The 19,470-nt window shown below is 38.7% G+C and overlaps 3 protein-coding genes across 11 annotated transcripts; all 3 read right to left on the bottom strand.

The window, feature by feature from the left end:
* Window positions 1–674: 674 nt before the first annotated feature.
* On the bottom strand, window positions 675–9,557 carry LOC121632612 (alpha-N-acetylgalactosaminide alpha-2,6-sialyltransferase 1-like). 2 transcript variants are annotated; one of them, XM_041974253.1, is made up of 9 exons: window positions 9,345–9,557; window positions 8,888–9,191; window positions 8,490–8,652; window positions 7,258–7,420; window positions 4,599–4,737; window positions 4,424–4,527; window positions 2,975–3,058; window positions 2,423–2,522; window positions 675–2,174 (listed from the first exon to the last, which is right to left on the bottom strand). In XM_041974253.1, the coding sequence occupies exons 1-9, from the start codon at window positions 9,443–9,445 to the stop codon at window positions 1,953–1,955; spliced, it is 1,380 nt and encodes a 459-aa protein (XP_041830187.1). In that variant the 5' UTR covers window positions 9,446–9,557; the 3' UTR covers window positions 675–1,952. The 2 variants fall into 2 exon arrangements, with proteins under 2 accessions (XP_041830187.1, XP_041830188.1); XM_041974254.1 differs by lacking the exon at window positions 8,888–9,191.
* Window positions 9,558–9,723: 166 nt separating this feature from the next.
* On the bottom strand, window positions 9,724–14,572 carry LOC121633036 (matrix-remodeling-associated protein 7-like). 6 transcript variants are annotated; one of them, XM_041974899.1, is made up of 5 exons: window positions 13,588–14,224; window positions 12,682–12,789; window positions 12,549–12,582; window positions 12,325–12,436; window positions 9,724–10,147 (listed from the first exon to the last, which is right to left on the bottom strand). In XM_041974899.1, the coding sequence occupies exons 1-5, from the start codon at window positions 13,852–13,854 to the stop codon at window positions 10,033–10,035; spliced, it is 636 nt and encodes a 211-aa protein (XP_041830833.1). In that variant the 5' UTR covers window positions 13,855–14,224; the 3' UTR covers window positions 9,724–10,032. The 6 variants fall into 6 exon arrangements, with proteins under 6 accessions (XP_041830833.1, XP_041830834.1, XP_041830829.1 ...); XM_041974900.1 differs by having other exon boundaries at window positions 12,325–12,433; window positions 13,588–14,208; XM_041974897.1 differs by adding an exon at window positions 11,658–11,713 and having other exon boundaries at window positions 10,032–10,147; window positions 12,549–12,789; window positions 13,588–14,572.
* Window positions 14,573–15,825: 1,253 nt separating this feature from the next.
* Window positions 15,826–19,440, bottom strand: srsf2a (serine and arginine rich splicing factor 2a). 3 transcript variants are annotated; one of them, XR_006008869.1, is made up of 4 exons: window positions 18,625–19,440; window positions 17,876–18,248; window positions 16,822–16,915; window positions 15,826–16,294 (listed from the first exon to the last, which is right to left on the bottom strand). XR_006008869.1 is itself a non-coding variant. In XM_041973206.1 (3 exons), the coding sequence occupies exons 1-2, from the start codon at window positions 18,984–18,986 to the stop codon at window positions 17,900–17,902; spliced, it is 711 nt and encodes a 236-aa protein (XP_041829140.1). In that variant the 5' UTR covers window positions 18,987–19,440; the 3' UTR covers window positions 15,826–17,475; window positions 17,876–17,899. The 3 variants fall into 3 exon arrangements, 2 of the variants coding, with proteins under 2 accessions (XP_041829140.1, XP_041829139.1); XM_041973206.1 differs by having other exon boundaries at window positions 15,826–17,475; XM_041973205.1 differs by having other exon boundaries at window positions 15,826–16,915.
* Window positions 19,441–19,470: the final 30 nt, after the last annotated feature.

Below are 19,470 nucleotides of genomic sequence, written 5' to 3'. Positions count from 1 at the left end.
AAAAGAAAAATCGTCTTGCATTTCTCAGCTCCAGATTATAAGTCCTCAGTCTCTCTTCATAGATCTCATAGCGAACCTGCAACTTTGTTTTCTGCCACCTGCGTTGAGCTTTTCAACATTTTCCATGGAGCTCTCTTTTCAGCAGCGATCACTTTTACCTTAGTGGGAGCAATGACATCAGTAATACTTGTAATTTTACCATTGAAATGATCCACAAGCTCATCAACTGAAGGCCAGGGGAGGGGTGGTGATGGAGAGAAAGCTTGTATATTTCAGTGGTATTTTCACCAATGCACCGTTTCTTATTAACCTCTGTTTGGGCTTTTTTGTTGACAATAACAGCACTCGCAAAGAAAACACAGGAAGCATCCAAATCTGCTTTATTAATGACTCAATTAACATCCCTGATTTATACTAGGCTTGACTGGAACCTGTTCCAGTGGCTATGAGGTGAGAGGCGGGGTACAGGTTTCTAGTTCATCAACAGGCCACATGAAATATAAGATTAACATTCAATTATTAGGTTTTATGTATCCAGTAAGTTCCATTTTCTAGAGCACTCTTTGCAAGCAAAAAAACCAAAAAAACAAACAAGAAAACCAAACAAACAAAAACAACAACAAAAAAAAAACAAACAACAACGACAAAAAAAACCCAAAACAAAACTACATAGGAAACCGAAAAAACTAAGGAGGCTGCAGATGGACGGCTCTGGTAAGGGAAAGGGGCTGCCAACATTAAGGACAAGAAATTAAATAGTTTAAGTAAAAGGTTTATTAAGGTTTATTTTACAGTCAAAACACTAAGGACTAAAGATAAATGAACAGTTCTGAAAGCAATACACAACGGAACTCAAAGCAAACAACTACAACCAAGGGTTTTCAAGATTAACCAAAATTAAACTAAAGACCACAATATAACTCAAGAAGCAAAAAGAGATGGTAAATGGTCTGTATTTATTAAGTGCTTTACTGTACCTGGGATGATACCCATAGCGCATACATCACATTCACCCGTTCACACACTGATGGCGAAAGCTGCCATGCAAGGCGCTCAACCACATCCCATCAGGAGTAATTAGGGATTCAGTGTCTTGCCCAAGGACACCTTAACATGAACTCGACTTGGCCGAGGATTGAACCGGCAACCCTCTGGTTACAAGACGACCTCTTTACCTTGTTGAGACATGCCACTTCAAAACAAGTCAATCTAACCACAGTCCACCCAAAACACACTACAACACCTAATTAAAAGCTGTGTGGGTAATTGCAGCTACCCTGAATGACAGTCAGCAGCCATCTTAAGTAGTTGGACATCAGGTGACTGGGCCAATCGCAGACAGGTGATGACAGAGTAAACCAATCGCAGACTGGTAATGGCACAGCCAGGTGGGTGCCAAGGATCCAGCCAATCACAGACGAACAATGATGCAGCCTGGCAATTGCTGAAGAAATTCAAACAGTCTGCCAATCACCTGGTTGCAACCAAACACAAAATGTACATACAAATTCAAGGCCAAGGCTTGGGGCCATAACAGCCGCTATTAGATGTTTTCCACTTCAGTCTTACAAAGGACAAATTTGAATGGCAGAAACAGTGTTTTAAATATCATCTGAACTGAAATATTACCAAAAAGCTAATTTATTTAGATTACTATGTATAAATGTACAACAGTTGCCATATAACTAAAATAATCTGACTCCCAGCTGAGGGGGATATTGCCCCTTAGTGATTCATTGAACAAAATAAAAAAAAAACAAAAAAAAAACAACAAACCCCCCCCAATACATTATACTTAATATAACAAAAAACAAAGAAAATATAGTGTCCTCATTTTTAATTAAATCTTCTTGCACTATGTTCTCCATTGGACATTAGTCATGCCTGACATAAATGTGGGACAGCAGAAGACATTTTTTGGCAGGTTTAACTTTGCATCTTTCCAGCAGATGTCACGTAGAATACCAGCTTTCCTTAAGCTTCTCTGTCTCTTCCTGTGGTCCAGTTCTTTGATATAGATTAATTATTTTTCTGTCATGTAAGCTCTTCCACAAATCCTTCTCCAAATTATAGTCATGGTTGATGTAGAAAATTAAATCGCTTTTAATGCGCTTTTGAAAATAATAGTTGGAGTATTTATTATAGTCTTCAGTTATGAATCCATAGGCGCTCACCTGAAGATGACAATATTAGAGAAAAAAACAGAGGACATGTCAAGAATAATTTTGAAGCAGTGTTTATAAATAAATAGCACATTTGCAAAACACAAGACTCACAGGCTTTGCCATATTGGCTTTAAACAATGTTTTACCCATAGCAAATCTTTTTCTTAGCTGTCACATAGAGTTAAATTTCTGTATACTTAAAAAATGTTGATACCAATATTCCACCTACTTTTAAAGGTAGGGTAATATTAACTTACTATGTCACATGTGTGCAAAGCCAGGAAGAGAGTAAATGCTCCATTGGTTGGTCGAACAATCGGCCAGTATGTAGTATTCAGATTACTTGACCTTAAAAATCTGTGGGCAATGACAGGAGTCAAATTAAATGAAAAACAAATTACAACCAGTGAAAGGGACCATTTTGATGTTAGAGCTTCATTCAGGAGTGAATGCTTTAGGGAGCTCAATTCTGTAAGATTTAGATCCTGTATTTTTTAAATTGACCATGTCATTTTATTACACTGACTTATACTAGAAAGTATTAAAACATCCTTTTACTTGTCTCACTGAGAAGTTGGATGATGAAAAAAAGGAAAAATGTATGGTTCTTTCATAAAGGCAGATGCTACAGTTTCCCCACTAATACTGACCAGCCACCGGTTTTGATTTATGGAAAAATGCACATAAATGGGCATGTAATATATATGTTAAAAACAAACAAACAAACAAAAAAAAAACAAAAAACAAAACAAAACAAACAACGATCCTAAAGTCCTAATTTTTTAATCACAAAATATTTTAAGGCTTACCTGTTTCGTACATATCGGAGGAAGTCCTGGTGTAAAACATAAAATCGACTCTCATTGTACTGCCCTGAATAGTAGGTCCTGGGCCTGGAGAGTTACAACACAAAAGACAGCAGTGATTACTGAAGAATGCAATGGTTAGTATTTTGTAATGTATAATTTATCAGCTACATTTAGCAATTAAGTTATTAGAAAATGGGCAGTTTTTAATTGATTTACCAAGAAATGAATGCCCGTCAAATCCCCTACCTCTACCAAAGAAATCTTTTGCTTCCTGTTTGCATTGGTCCCTGGATGCTTAGAGTACATGAACTGATATATTATATGTGTTTTTGTTGGTGTTAATATAGTACCCTCAGACACAGACTTCATTACTGGACCTCCATTAAAACAAAAACTAGTATTAAAGCAGCACTTATGAACTTAGGCAGATTATTATTATTTTTTAACTTTCGCACCCATAATGAAAACTAATTTAGCATCTGTCTCGCATCCTGTCTCTTATCTGAACTCTTTCCAGCCAGTTAAAGCCAGTCCAATGTTAATTTTTATCTTATGTCTTTTTATGTCACATTCTCTTTTCTTATTTCCTCTTATAATATCCTCTTGGACTGAGGTGTCCAGCTACAGTCCTCAATGGGCCACAGTCCTACAGGTTTTAGATGTTTCTGCTCTCCAACACATCTGGTTCAAATTAAACGGCACTCTGCAACAGTTAATTGTCAAGTGCTGCCCAAGTTGATCCATTAATCTGAGGTGTGCTTCTGAGGTGTGAGCAGGTGTGCTTTCAGCAGGAAATAGCCAAAACTTGCAGGACAGCGGCCCTCGAGACTGACTTTGGACATTCTGGCTCTTGGTTTTCTTTGCTGAATTCACCATGGTGTGAGTTAAAAAAGGTCCCTGTGTTGATTCAGTTGCTGGACTGTGATGCAGGGCCATAAAGCAATTTGCAGCGGTCATGTGATGCCCCGGGTTAAAGTACAAAGTTGTGAGGTGTGGTTTCTCAGCCCCAGGATGTGGACGGTTCCAAGAATGTACATAATTCATGTCAATGTGTCATTAAAACGAGAAACATTGAGTTTTAAGTTAGAAAACTTGAGTAGGTGCTTGAAGCTAGAGTTCTGTTTTAACTCCATCCATATTAAATATGACTTGCTGGGGCAATACTACCCCAGTAAATGACCGTTGAGGCCTTCAAACGGATATTTGAGTGTTTACACAAATATGGGCTGATCTTTCTGTTGTGGAATATTTAGACAATGGATTAATATGCAGTATGTTTTCCTGTACTGGTGACCTGACTTCTTGCCCTATGACATCTATGACCCTGAACAAGGTGAAGCTTGTATAGAAAATAAATGTATGGATGGATAGTTGGATAGATGTTCTTTTGATTTGTATGGTTTCATTCTTTACAAATAAAATGCAAACAACAATTGAGGCAATATTCACTCTTTGTTGGCGTATTTGCCAGCAGAGATTCTTTCTCCTTTGAGAAGACCTTCAAGCCACTGGAAATCGCTCATCCCCTCAGGAATCAGGACATACTTTATACCCTGCAATAAGAGAGAGGAGAATGAAAGTAATATTTACACAGTATATTACACAGTTGTTGTAGTTTCAGTACCTCATCATGTGGGACTGATGTGTATCCATACTTCTGGAAAAAAAAAGGCGAGGCTGTGATGGAGTGGGCCGTGTGAACATACACTGATGTTCTGTTCCCAATGTCTTCCTCAAAACCCTCGATGATTGCACCATTCATCCTATCAGATGAGCAAATCCAAGAAAATGACTTTTCAAACCTGTGACTGAAGTTTCTTCAAGCTAATTCATAATGGTTAAGCCAGGGGTGTCCAGCTCTGGTCTTCAAGGACAGGTTTCCTGTAGGTTTTAGATGTTTTCCTGCTTCAACACATTTGATTCTAATTAATCAACATCTGTTATCAAGTTCTACCCAGTCATGCTGACCCTTTAATCTAACTCAAGTACATCAGCAGGAAACATCTAAATCCTGCAGGACAGTGGCCCTCAAGGATAGACACTGGACACCCCTGACTTAAGCTTATTATGACTGAGATAAACCAACCATACAGTAGATTGAGTGAAAATATTTCTTTTAGTTTTATTTCACCAGGAAGTTTTACTGAAAACAAATATTTATTTAAAAGAGAGACAATCTTACATTTAAATAAAAAATCTGATCATTATTCAAATGATCATGGAAACAGTACAATCTACTCTGCTTAATTCATCTAATTATCAGAAATCAGATTAACACACTTAGATTGCTCCCCAATATTCTGATTGTTGTCTGTGCATGAGTTTAAAAAAATCAGAAGACAGGAAGAGAAAACACTGTGGAAAACCAAAACATTTCACCGACCAATGGTTGCTGAATGAAAGCCAGCCATCATTTTATTTTCATGGAGTATAAACTAAGGACATCAGCAGTGTGTAGTCTATTTTGCTGTTCTATTAGCTCCCACATTAGGATAGCTAATGCTAAGACTATATGAATTACCATATTCATCAAAACAAGCTGGATGTTTTGAAAATAACAGGATGTTTGAGCCTTATGTCACTATGTACATTTGTATTCTAAATGGAATCCGATAAGTATGTCCTTGTGCAACTTTTGTCCACACACCATGTATGTAGCTGACTGCAACTTTGCATTGTTTTAAAGTTTTTAGTTTAGCCACTCTTGCAGCTTGAAACGCCTTACAAAGTGAGCTGAAAATGTATGCACTCATTTAGTTTCTGACTTCGTTCAACATGAGAGTCTTTTGTACAGTTCCTTTCTTTTTAATTGTTGTTGAACTAAACTACGTGCACCAATCAAACTACAGATTTCAGCAATAACACTTCAAAACCTGTTGCACAGTATAAAATAGCTAAATGATTGGTTGTTATAATTCATTATTATAATGTATTTTGCAACTGTATTTTCCTTCTCATGATGCATGCTGGGGTCCTTTTCACGTCAACAAATCCTCGCAAAAAGACATTGATCTAAAATTTAATAAGGTTAAATAAAGTGTTAGTAAAATAAAAAAAAAATGCTGTGATTGTGTCATCTGTCCACAGAAAGACTGATGTAAAGACCTGGTCACTGTTACAGTAGGTCTCTCATTTTGCCAGGACACACCCACATAGCAGCAGATGAAGTGGAACTTTACAGTCATGCTGGTAAACTGGCTCCTTGTTTTTACTGATATTTTTAAGCTTAATTTTAATTTTTATTTATTTTTTTTACAGCTGCCTGTGGAATGGAAAAAAACAAAGTTGTTTGGTATTTGACTCCACAGTCTTGTTCAAACAAGGATGTAGCTGAGTCAGTAATTTGCGATTTAAAAGATAAACTGTAGTCTGTAAAGTAACCAGTATATATTTATGCGTCATTATGTGTTATTATGTTGCAACTGCATGATGATTAATGGTGGGAAAAGAAATGTGTCAGCAAAGTCAAAGTTAGAAATGTAATTTTACACTGAGTTTGAAAAATTTCTTCAGCTGTGGCAAAGCATGCACAGATCATCATTAACTACATTTAGCAGGAAATGACCAGTATATATCAAAGTCATTATTTTAAACCTCAGACATATTCTCACTGGACCAGTACCTACTGATATGTGATGCCGGTAGACAAATAATCATGACATTTTATAATCATTTTAATTAAAAGAAAAATAGTGGTCACACACGTACTTTAATCATGCTTTAAAATAGTTAAAATGAATTAATTGTGTTGCATTTCTCCATTAATTGATAGATGATTGTATTTGTGTATGAGCTGGTAACTTGGCTTGTACCATTCATTTCCTTGACAGACATCAGCTAAGCATGTTTGACCAAAAACAGCTGGGTTTTGACATTTAGCAACAATGAAGACTGGGACTGTTTCAATCAACTGAGTCCAACAAAGCAAAAAAAGAACAAAATCCCCATACACTTGTGAAAGATGTTTTAAAAATAGATAAAAGATGTGATTGTTGTCACTGCGAGGTGTTACAGAAGGTCACTGACAGATATTTAATTAGTAGGCTATGTAGTCATAACTGGTGCATGTGCTTAAGTTATTAGCTTGTCCATATCTTATCCGAATGGGTTCACACACAAAATTGAATATAGTCTCAGCTGGAACAGTTAGTGCTAAATGTGTTTACCTCTGCGTCATGCAAAAACAAGCATGGTCCCCACAATTTATTACAGTTAAGCCTTTGCTTTTCAATCTTATTACACAATAATCCCAATGAACAAAATTACTTCTCCCACTTTCTTACCGAAACACATAATCGTGAGCGTCAATCTCAGCCCCTAGTTTTGATCCGTTAAGGATTCCTGCAGTGCCCACCACAGCACAGTGCACACAGCCGTTTCCAGTTGGTTTTGGAAGGAGCAGAGGCTCTTTTGGTTTAGGAATCAGTTTCACTGAAGCCATTACATCTGCAAACAAATGAAATATGAATAGAAACTCAGGCTGCTGTTTAAGTAGAGCTCAAAAATATGCTGTTAATATATAACTAACTAATATTAACTGCAGCATCTTACTGAACTTTCTTTAACAATATCATATATGACCATATGAAAATAGGAATACACTTACTGGTGTGAACCTAGAGAGAATTTTCAGCTCTTCTTAGGGTTTATAGCTCTTTATAGCAAATTTCAGTTTGCTGGTTAGCTCTAAAATACTCAAATTGAAGGTCTTTTCTGAAGTCTGAATTTTTCATGTTTATTAAAAAAATATGTCATGTACCAATTAAATATATTTTATTAATCTGTCCGCTGCAGATTTTCACAATATTAGGGATAACTGAACAGTAAAGCAGTGATAGACCATAGTGCTTTCCCTGTTTAATGGCTGGATAGAAAAGTAAATGCTGGGTCAATCAAAGCTGTGGGTTAGTGTTGGTTCTTTGCTTTAATTATCTTCTTTTCTGGATCTAGTTCATATATGTTTTTATTCTGGCTCATTTTACTCGCTGTTTTATTCTGTAGTTTAACTCGGTTACTTTGGCTAGTTAAACTCCTGAATGATTCAAGAAAGCATTTGCCTTATGTGAGAAAACACAGAAGATTGATGTAATGTTCTTGATTGTGCTACAGTATTGGATAATAATATGGACATGGTCAAAGCTGTATAGATGTTTTAGTTCAGAGAAAAAGCTGAGAAAAAAAAGAGAAAAAAACTAAGATGGCATAGTCTACTGTAAATACTTGACTGAAACCAGAAGTCAATTTTTCTTGAATGTGCCTCATTAAAAGCTCTATGTGAAAAATGTGTGAAGCAGTTCAAATGGATTACTCTTTATTTCTCTTTAAACCATCTGGGACGAATTTCCCCAAAGATTAAATCAAAAGATTAAATATTTTATAACAATGCAACTTTACCAAAACAATAGAAGGCAAAGTTTGGAAATATCTGCATTAAAGAAGTAAAATACCTTTCTGTTACTCATCAATTTCACAAAGTAGTTATGAAATACTGTCTCAGACAAAAAGAAACACCTACCATCGTACTTCAATTCCATAAAACCAAAAGGACTGTTAAAATGTGACAGTCGGTTCCACTCCCTCATGTCAATATTGTCTTTGTACAGAAACAAACGTATGTTGGGAAGAAAATCCTTCTGGAAAGCCTCGTCCTTCAAGTTTCGCAGAGACGGAGCACAATTCTGAATGTGATAAAAAGATTCAGTTATAAGACAAATCTATAAGAGAAAATGTTTGTGTCTATAACTTGTTTAGTGAAAGCTCAGGAGACAAAAGATAGAAATGAACAAGAAGTCATTCAAACCAACTGATGATAGCTCAAGATGTGAAGAAATTTCAAGAAGATGCATGGCTTACTGCTTTACCACACCCATAAAGGTTATACATTTTTTTGGTTTAATGTCTTAACATAATTACCGTCAGTCTAGGTGGGGCATCCTCATTATAAACATCCTCAAAATCCCACTGAGGAAGCTTATTGAAGGATTTATGGAAGACGATGGGAATAGGAGTCTCAGTTTGTGGAGATGTGGTAATTAGATCATTTTTTAGTTTAGTCTCTGAGCTCCTCTGGGTTGTATCAGCAAATTTTGCTTTGTGTGATGTGGTAAAGACAACAGACGGCGGAGTCCAGTTTCCTTTCTCTTGCTGTAGTACAGCATAGTTATCAAACAAGCTGCCCTTTTCTCTGGACCTCAGGTTTTTTGAGACGGCTTTCCAGCTGCATTTTAAGGTTGATTAACAAACATCAGAAAAGCATTAGCAGGATAAATGCGGCACTTTTTCTTGAACAAAAATGAACAAACTTATGAGATTGGTTTATTTGTACCTTTATCTTGTTTTTTTCTATAGAATATACAAAAGCACAGCTTACCTGATGATTTGTGGTAAATGTTCCCTTGACAGAATAAAAAGAGAAACACTGACTGAAATAGTAAGAAGGAAAAACAAAATCTTGGAAGTCTGACGTGCCATCCCTGAGTGGAAGTGTTGCTCTTTGATTAAACATGAACAAATCACCAACTTTTCGCAAGTATCTCACCAATAAAGTCTTTGACAAAAAGCCCTTGTGCCATGCTTAATCTTCCTTAATCATCCCCTCTAGACAAGCCAGACAAGAAACTTATTACCAGGTGGAAAAGCAGACTGGATAATTTGATGCCTTGCCATGGAGGTGACTGGGCAGGGCTACAATACAGCTTACTGACAAGAGACAACCATTAAAGCAAAAAAAAACACACACACACACAGCCTCACAATAACCTGGTTTATTACACAACAAGGGGGGGTGTTATGCAGATGCATCTAACAGAAAAAAAATTCCTTTATCCCATTTCTGGTATTATTTGCAGGTAAAATACCTGTTGCACGCGTGTGTGCATGACACATGGAAAAAGACTTCAAAATTCAAAACACAGTTGTTGTGAGAGTGGACTGCTCAGCCATGTTGAATACTGTGAATAAATATATATACATTTATGTATTTGGTGTGCTGGGTTAGTCCTTCAGGTGAGCTCTGGAGTAAAAGAGCACAGGTATGAAGCAGATTTCATTCAGGAGTCTCAGATGGAGTAGAGTCGGAGCTGCTCCTCTAAGTCTCCCTCTGACATATCTCCAAACGTCTCCTTGTTATCCTTCAGCAGCTGGAAGATGGCGGTAAGTTGCTCACGCTGCACTCTAGGGTGACAAATACCAATGAAACACTGATAATGGGAACAAATTATCCTACACAATGATGATTACTTGCACAAATACATCAAGCAAAACACATTTTTACTAGATGTAGATATGAACACAAAACGTGAAAACATATATTAGGCCGAATAAAACGCACAAAAATTTAGCTTATAAGCAACATAAATATTCATTTTACTTTAACTATAAATATACAAATATAACAAATAGCCTTCTTTTTCTATTCTTTGGTTGTAATTACATATACAGATTTAAAAGAAAGGTTGATCATTTAATAATGAATAGTATTTATTAAATATAATTTATACATGTTCATTACTCTAATGTGTGATAGTGATGTCTATGCAATTTTTGATGCCCACTTCAAAAATCTCAGAATATTTAAGGAATTACAAAAAGATATTCTGAATAACATGTATGTTTCACCAAATATTTAAAGTAAGTTAAGAAACAGAAACCACAACAAACTGTTTAATTACCAATCACCAACAGATTAACAGGTGCCAGAGAATTCACTGTTACACCTCTTTGGAAATGCTTCAGAGTCTCATTTATTATTGGGAACATTTTTTAGTAGTTAGTTAATTTATCAAACAGAGCCATCATGCTGAATGGGTTGAAGATGACGAGCAGCTTTTCCATTTCTAAAGCCCCTTTTACAAATCTTTTCAAACCAGGTCTGGTGTCTTCAGGTGAGATTTGTGAAAGGCTGGAGATGCAATGGGCACACAGTTAATCCACCTCTGATACCCGTCTGAGCTGACAGGAGATAGCAACATAGGCAGAGCTGGCCCACCTTGTGAGTTTTCACACAAGTCGCCATCAAGCCATGCAATGTGAAGCTTTGATCATGCATGATGTGCGACATTACCAGGTACAACAATGCGTGCTAACTGAGGTAGATGGTATGCGGAATATATCAGATGCACATTTTATATGCCACTTCACACCAATGCGGCCGAGTTAATGTTATGCTTCCTCTGATTCTACAACGCCATAATTTGCGAGTGCGGGATAAAGCCAATTTGTTTGGTTCATTTGTGAAAGAGCAAAGGTGGCTTATAGTGGCAAGACTGATCTGTAAAGGGGGCTTAAGTGACTGACAGGCTTTATTAACGGCTATCTTATTTGATCGTCTCAGTGTCGTATTACTTTGACTCCACCTTGTGGCAAAGCACAGGAAAGTCCTCAAAGAATAAACTAACCTTGAAGGTGGTAATAGAAGACATAATTAACACCTGTTGTGACACACCTGAGAAACACACATCTAATGGGTAATACTGGGGTAGCAGGAGAAGGAAAAGCAGGATCAGATCAGTAACACTGCACAGCTATCAGTCGCTTCATGGCCACATGAGAATAAAAAGCTGCAGTGGCAAATATCACTGCTGAGGTCAAGACTGGGAGTGCAAATTGGCCTGGAGTTGTTTTCATATAGTGACTGGAAAGGGACTCTTCTGGGATAAAGAGGTGAGAATAACTCATACTTTACCACATATTTGCTCCTTTCTCAGGCTCACAGATAGTTAAAATCTGTTGGAGTGAATCCTGCAATGATAAGAGCAGGGCGTGCAGATGCATTACAGAAAACACTTTTTCTCTCTCCCCAAAGCAGCGAGCAAACCTTATGAGCGGTTTCTCGACTTTAAGTCTCCTGTCATTTATTGGCCAGTGAGCTAATGCCTGGCAAAGGCTCAAGCTTGCTTGACTCAGTCCAGCCTAAAGCCGAGTGGTGATAGAGCAGGTAAACGTGCAAGGCTCTGAGTGAGAACAGCACACGTGAAGCGGCAAAAGGAAGGGAGGAGGAAGCGACACTGACACAACCATTTTCAGTAAGGCTAAAAGCTTTTTTTTTTTTTGTAGTTCTGGGATGACGTGGGCAAATAGAGAAGGATAGCCTAGTTTTGAAGCTGTAATTGGTCATTTATACCATAGATCAATTATCATTAAAACATCTAGGTCACCATGTTTTTTGAAAGCCTCCTCCATCATGACACTTGGGAGCATGTTCCTTAAACTTTTAAAAAAGCTGTCAGCTCAATAAATAAATAAATAAAACCAGGATCAAAATTACCAACAAACATAAATTACAGCTTAAAGCTTCTTAATAGATGGGTTTTCATCTGAAAGTGGACCCCCTATTTTCAGTTTTTACTGACCTCTGCTCCTCCTCCAACTCCTCTTTGGACATCATCATCTGTAAATGATGGGATCGTGCTTTTCCAGGAACATACTTCAAGGAATTATTAGGATTCGTTTCCATATTCTCTGCTTAAACAGATAAAAAGAATACATGAGCCAACCCTGAAATATTACATACCAAAGACAATAAATTTTAAAACATTCAACTAGCGAGTATATTTCAAAGCATTAAAGGGCTTACCGTTGGTCCCCGGGCTCTCTGTGGCTCCTTCGGTCTGGGGGTAAGAGAAAGCACACTTTAGGAGCTCCGTATCAGAGAGCCCAATGAATGACCTACGGCTCCTCCCTGACGAGGCCTCAGATGACAAATCTACCTCTAAACTCATGTGCCTGGATCCACAACTGGGGACAGACAAGCTGGACGTGGAGGAGTGCTCAGTTGCTGCTGCTTCTTCTGTGTGAGGATGGGGGTGTGCCTCCTCCTGTCAGATGGTATCACAAAATCATTTTCCAAAGAGGCAACATAAAATTTATGTTTATGTTTGTATGAATGCCACAGGAGGAACAAGCTGGACTCTGTGATCTGTGGAATAAGATCTTTGTGGATTGGGCTCACTTCTCACAGACGCCATCAGACCTGTATCTGCAGAGTTTTTTGGTTAGATAGATACCCGAGAGGGCTTATACTGTACACAAAGTCAAGATCAATGACAGGATGGGGTGTTCCTAGCAGAGCACTGCGTTAAAACAAACAAACAAACAAACAAACAAAAAACAATGTTACTCTCTTTACACAGGTGAGGTTTTAATGCTATTGGTGTAAATGTAAGCTTACAGTTTCAGTTCAGCTGCTTACTGCTGCAGCCCTTGACTTTACAGATTATGTAAATGGAAACTACAAATAATGTGAAATCCCTTCATTTGGACTGGAACCGGTCAAAGCTTGAAAATACTGCTTGCAAGTTATTAGTTATAATGATCAAATTGAATCACACTACAAAGCAGAACAAACTATTTATGGCTTTTGTTTCATATTTCCATATTATATCATATGTTGAATGTTGATACCTGCTTAAACAGTTGTCAAAATCTTATAAAAGCATTTATTCAATAACTTCAGTGCTTCTTCCAGCAGCGTTGCCATGTAGTCTGACTGTATCTGAGTAGGAGGAATTCTTACCTCAGATTGGGGGAGCATTACATAATGAATCACTTCAAGAAAGCAAACAACCACACCTCTCTATGTATACACTATGACAGACAGATTAGAGGCCACTTACTGAAAGCACAGTTTTAACTACATCCCAGTGATCGTGTGAGCTCCCGCTGATCTCAGTCCAGTCGTCCACTTCCTTCTTCGTCTTCTTCTTCTCGGGTACATGGCCGTTTTGCTCTAATCCTCCAGTCACACCGTCTACTCTGTGTCGGAAATAACTCCGTGCGTTTGCTAAGTCTGCTGCAGGCGAGGAGCCTTTGAATATCGACGTTGCAACCACAACAGCGAGCAGCGTGAAAATGATAGCCGATATAACAAAAGTTACATCCATTGTTTGGCTGGTTGTTGTTCCGCTTTCCCCGTTCACCTGAGCCAACTGCCTACACTCACCTCACTCAGCCATCTCGCTTCTTGTGATAATCCTCACCAAACATCGACGTTAATGGCCAGCGTTTGCGGGATACGGGACAATCTCCTCTCCGACCAGGACGTCACATCCTCTGGGTACGCCTCCCCACCCCCTGCCGTTGTACCATACTGGACAGGTGGGCTGGCACGGCGCGCTGCAACGTGCTCGGCTCTGAACTCCTTGTGTGTGCCGTTAATCCCCCTTTAACGGGACAAACTCACTTCATAGAAATGGTTTCTGACAGAACCCGTGTACGGGAGGAGCAGACTGATAAAGTCAAGCGGGTTAACCGTCAGTTAAGGTATTCTTACCTGAGGAAACACCTTTCAAGCAGGGATTAAAATTGGGAGGTAAACAAAACATGAGCAAAATCAACGCCATTTATCTGCTTGTTTGTCCCTAGAAATCACCATAACTTGGACCAATGATGTAAATACAAGTTAGCAGAATAAATTGACCCAAGCACCGAATCACATCATCTGAATTCAGGTCACCACAAATATTTCACTGGTCTGTCTACAGTTAAATCAAGCTATTAATGCCAGAATGGGTCCAGTTATAGAAGAGAAAAAAGGTCTACATTTTAGGAAATTATTACAGTTAAAGGCAGAGTTATACTATGGTGGGGAGCAGCTAGGCTAAATAAAAATTTGTGTTTGCACTGCTAGCAAAACATGGACAAATTTGTTAAAGTACTACCAGTGAGCAAATGATGATGAATTAACAACAGAAATGTTAAAATAATAATAATAAAAAAAATTAACTATGATGAGGCATATCTTGCCCTGGGCTGGACCTGGTAATGGTTAAGTAATAGTAATGGTTAATGGTGGGTAAAGAAGAGAGTCCTTAGTGTTTTGTATGTAGGGTATAAAAAATTGGGGTATTGTGGGGTAATAAAATATTTAATAAAATTTGATTGCCCTTTCTTGGAATGGCATCAGTGGGGTCCAGTCAGATTCTAGGGGTGGCCAATGCTTGATAGCCCCATCATACGGTTTTACTAGGGTAAATAATGTAATGAAAAAGCAAATAAATGTCAGCAACACTGACAATTGATAAAAAATCTTTAAATGAATTAAAATATATATTTATAAAAGGTTTTCTTTAAAAATCTGCCCAACCTGCAAAACAAAATGTGACCAAACCAATAAATATTAGGATTGTGATTTTCTTTCTGACTGGGAGAAAAATATATTTTTCAGCCTTGTGCACCAACTCAGTCATGTCTGGAAGATCCTTACAAAGACCCCTGAGAAAATCAGTTTTTCCTCACTTTAGTACTTTTTTCCTTATAGCATGTAAATATGCTTAAGTGTGTAAATACTTCTCAATATTTATTACTTTTTCTGTGGAAACGTTTTAAGACTTGATTCTATTGTCCCTTAACACCAAAGACAGGGATCATTTTGCAGAACATTTACTGAATTGAAAAAAGCAAAACAAAGTCTTTGATAGTCCCTTTCAGAAATAAAATATTTTTAATCTCAGCTCTATTTGTTCTATTAATTTTCTCCCTTTGTGCTTATTTTTGGGCACATGTGAAATTTAAGCTAAATTGGGGAAAACAAAAAGTTTTGTAATTTCAGGGACAGAAATTAGTCTCCAGGATTCCTTAAAAGTCACCAGCAAGCTGTGTTAAAAACAGTATTATTCATCCACTGTTCAGCCAGTTTAATGGATAAGTTTCCTTATCTCAAGGACAACTGTCAGTACACCTCTTCACCTGCTCCCAGCCTAAACCCAATAATTTTTTTTAACATTCTGGCCTTGACAATTATACCCTTGATAATTTAGACCACATGTCTGAGACAAGTTAATTTCCAATGAGTTGAAAACATATGCTGAAAAGTGTTCCACAAAATAGGCAAACAATAGTAAACACACAATTTGTTTACAACAAAGATGTTTATTAGCATTCACCCGAAGCAATTACAAGACAATTGAGATTCACAGAGGAATGCAATACAAAAAAAGAAAAAAAAAATTATTTCACAATCTGCCACAACTGCCCTTTGAATCTTCCACTAGGAGTCACAGTGGACCCATTTTCAAAGCAAGCAAGACCAGTAAAAACAGTGGATATACCACAGAGGAAGGAACAAGAGAGAAAGGAAAAACAAATAGAGGCTGAAAAGAGGAGAGGATATGAACAGTACATGGAGGGAGGGAGAAGTCACAAGACAGGAGGATGGATGATCTGCCACACCTGTGATCTTACAAACCGGCAAACGGCAGCGAAGGGTCGAGCCCCGGAACAGCGCCGGGCACTCAGCACCGCAACACGCCACACCATGTCACCAGCGCACTGCACCGCATCTTAACAGCTAACCAGCATTATTCAACTGCTACACAACTGCGCCTAGTGCACAAAAGATACACAAGAAAGAGGGTTAGAGTCATAGGAAAGCAACTTTAACCAGACAGAAAAAAAAGATTGATTTTTCTTTTTTTCCCCATTAAACTATGCTGCTGAGTTAGCAAGTCACAAATCAAGTGGCTTTTATATAACTGTACAGTGAGCCACTTTTAAATTGAAGGATGGCAAACATAACTAAATACTGTGAACATTGATGACACCCTTTTTCTTTATTAACTTTGCAAATGAAACTTTAATATCCAACCAGAAAGTGTGTTAAACAAGTGATCTCACTGAAAAATCTACTTGAATTCTATCAAATACAAATCCAATCAAAATAGCAAGGGAGAAAAAAAAAAAAAAAAAAAAAATCAGCTGAGGGAGGGGAAAAAAAAATCAGTTGAGGAATAACACCTTATACGTCCCTTTCAATGTACTCAGTTTTACAAATGTTAAAGTTACAGAAAATTCTTAAGCAGATTACATCAAATCAAACATTTAAAAATAGGTTTAGACCAAGTTCCAATAACCTTTCAGTCTGCATTCAGTGCCAATAGTGGAGTCCACTTGCTGAATGTGAGACTTTTCCTGATGTCCTCAGCAAAGGCTCAAATCGTCTGAGATCTGGAAAGAAAGACAAAAGAGAGTTGACAAGAGCAAAATCAGACCGCCATATCAATCACCTGAATACTTAAATACATACTGATGTGATTTCAACTAACACTACAATATATCAGTCATTATGCAAATAAAATTCTTCTAATAAACCTAACATTTTGACTAACCTTCACATTTGTTTAAACACCTTTCTTGTCCCAATTGTCCCCCAAAACTAGCTCTAACAAGAGTCTTACACTCTGGCATATTTGAAAAACAAACCTCGGGGTTGGTTCCCTTTGTAAGAGGCGGAGGAAACCACAGGCACAGGTGGGAACACTGCTCAGTGCATCTGCCTGTGGTCCCCGAGAACGTACCTCACCACACCACCTCATACACCAACTGACAGCTCGAAACACCGCCATGACGACCTGCTCCATAGCAACCACCGTTGCCTTGGTGACCTGCTCCTTAGCAACTGCCATCGCTCTCAGCAACAGGCAGGTCACATGGGCGGATCACACACTAACTGCTCTCATACTGCCACACCCCCATCTCCTCCTCTCTTTGCAAACAGGACTCAGCAGCTTGGAGGAAAGAATTCCACATTTAAGTGAACGTTTTGAGTGAGCATCCCACATCCCAACCACCCACTCCCTCGCACACACATATACATACAAATGTGATTAAATAACCCAACTTGAAATATATGATAATAAACCAAATCTCAAGTAGCCCATATATGCTTTAAATTGGTTTAAAATCCTTGCAAAATAAAGCATACACAAAGCTACAGCTCTAGCTTACATTAGTCCCAAATTAGTTTATTTATTTTTTTTAATGGCATTCTGCAGACTTTGTTGCTTGTGTGCAAATGACTACAAAACTTCATAAAGACTGCAGAACACAAACCAAAAGGATGACTGATGGCCATCTCAGAAGTAACATTTAAAAGCAGATTACAATCCCCCCCTCTTCCCTGAATACCGTCATGTTGCGTCCAAGTTCGGTTTAAGACTCTGCCCCGTTGTCCTCTGGAGATTTCGATCTACTCTTGGATTTGGACCTGGATCTGGACTTTGACCCTTTGTTGGAAGGTGGGGTTCGGCTTCTCGACTTGGACTTGGACCTGGAGCGGGAACGAGACCTAGAAGGAGACTTTGACTTGCTCCTTCTGGGGGTTCTGGATTTGGACTTGGACTTTGACTTCGATTTGGACTTGGACCTGGATCTTGACCTGGATCTGGAATAGGAGCGAGACCTGGAGCGGCTATAGTGATGGCGGCTCCTAGATCGTGAACGGCTTCTGCTCCTGGAGCGGCTACGGCTACGTCTGCGACGCCGGGGGCTGGCTGAACGGCTGAGGATGCAAAGGAAAACACATGTTATCATATTTAAACAGCAAAATATTAACTACTGTTCTTGTTTCAATGTGTGATGTTTACTTTACACTATATCTGGGTTCAGGAATCATGGGCTAAGTAAGGGACTTAAGTCTTTTTACTTTCACTTTCAGAAGCATTCAATATAAAGACCAACACTTTAATGAAAAAACACACTTCTTGTTCTCTAATGCAGCAGATTTCACATTATTTCCATCCTGCACTATTTCTTCACATTAAGGAGAACGAGGAACCAATTTACAAATACTTGACTAGACAACGTGGTTTGCACGCCTCTTAAAGGAAGGTAATTTTATACTTAGAAGTCCATCTGTTAAACATAATCAGCATTACCTTCTGCTTCTGCGCCCGTAACCTCCTCCTCCATATCTACGAGGTGGAGGCCCCCTGCGGCTGTACATGGAGTCCGGTGGTCGTCCGTACCGGGCCATCTGAACACGCAGCTCCCGCCCGTCGAGCAGTGCGCCGTCCATGGCGTCCATAGCGTCCTCGGCGTCACGCTTGTCGAGGAACCGCACGAAGGCGAAACCACGGCTCTCCTTCGTATACCGGTCCCGTGGGATGTACACATCTCCCACGCGGCCGTACTTCTCAAAAACTCGGCGCAGCGTCTCGGGGGATGTTCGGTAGGTCAGGTTATCGACTTTAAGGGAGGTCATCCCCTCGACGTCTGGCGGCGGCCTTCCGTAGCTCATTTTCTCCGTCTTCAAACAGAGCCCGTCGTGTAAGACTATAACCGTAAGGCCCGAACTTGTGATGAAACGACTATATTTACCCTTAAGGCGCCAGCAGACGTATTTATATCAAAATTATTTACTCCTCTGAATACAAACACTCTGTACGTTGCTCCTACCGCGCTGCTTTTCACGTGAAATGGCGGCAGTTCAGCTTCCTTTTCCCTTTTTTTCCGCCCGCGTTGGCTTCCTCTGATTGGCCGTTGGGCCTTCGCTGCTTTCATGGCAACCGTTACACTGCCCCCTGTTGACCCGGAGCCACTTCTAACGGCAACATAGGAGCGACATTCTCCCTTTGTTTTGTTTAATCGCAACACGTTATTTATTTCGAACTTTTCTTTTAAAGTTCCTTTTTTAAGTTAATAAACTCCGGATATAGTTGCGCTAATTATGATCTCATTATGCAACAGTGGTCATTGTATTGTGTCATTCTACTTGTTGCAAA

This window comes from Melanotaenia boesemani, chromosome 21 (assembly GCF_017639745.1).
Source record: "Melanotaenia boesemani isolate fMelBoe1 chromosome 21, fMelBoe1.pri, whole genome shotgun sequence".
NCBI lineage: Eukaryota > Metazoa > Chordata > Actinopteri > Atheriniformes > Melanotaeniidae > Melanotaenia > Melanotaenia boesemani.
This window is presented reverse-complemented; position numbering and strand designations above follow the sequence as displayed.

Coding starts and splice junctions, on each gene's coding strand:
- LOC121632612 (XM_041974253.1), bottom strand. CDS start 9,445: ATGGCACGTCAGACTTCCAAGATTTTGTTTTTCCTTCTTACTATTTCA. Junction 9,192..9,344: donor CATTTACCACAAATCATCAG/GTAAGCTGTGCT, acceptor CTTAAAATGCAG/CTGGAAAGCCGTCTCAAAAA. Junction 4,528..4,598: donor CATCAGTCCCACATGATGAG/GTACTGAAACTA, acceptor CTCTTATTGCAG/GGTATAAAGTATGTCCTGAT.
- LOC121633036 (XM_041974895.1), bottom strand. CDS start 13,854: ATGGATGTAACTTTTGTTATATCGGCTATCATTTTCACGCTGCTCGCT. Junction 12,790..13,587: donor TAGTTAAAACTGTGCTTTCA/GTAAGTGGCCTC, acceptor ACCATCTGACAG/GAGGAGGCACACCCCCATCC. Junction 10,148..12,324: donor GAGTTGGAGGAGGAGCAGAG/GTCAGTAAAAAC, acceptor TTGTCACCCTAG/AGTGCAGCGTGAGCAACTTA.
- srsf2a (XM_041973206.1), bottom strand. CDS start 18,986: ATGAGCTACGGAAGGCCGCCGCCAGACGTCGAGGGGATGACCTCCCTT. Junction 18,249..18,624: donor TACGGGCGCAGAAGCAGAAG/GTAATGCTGATT, acceptor TTGCATCCTCAG/CCGTTCAGCCAGCCCCCGGC.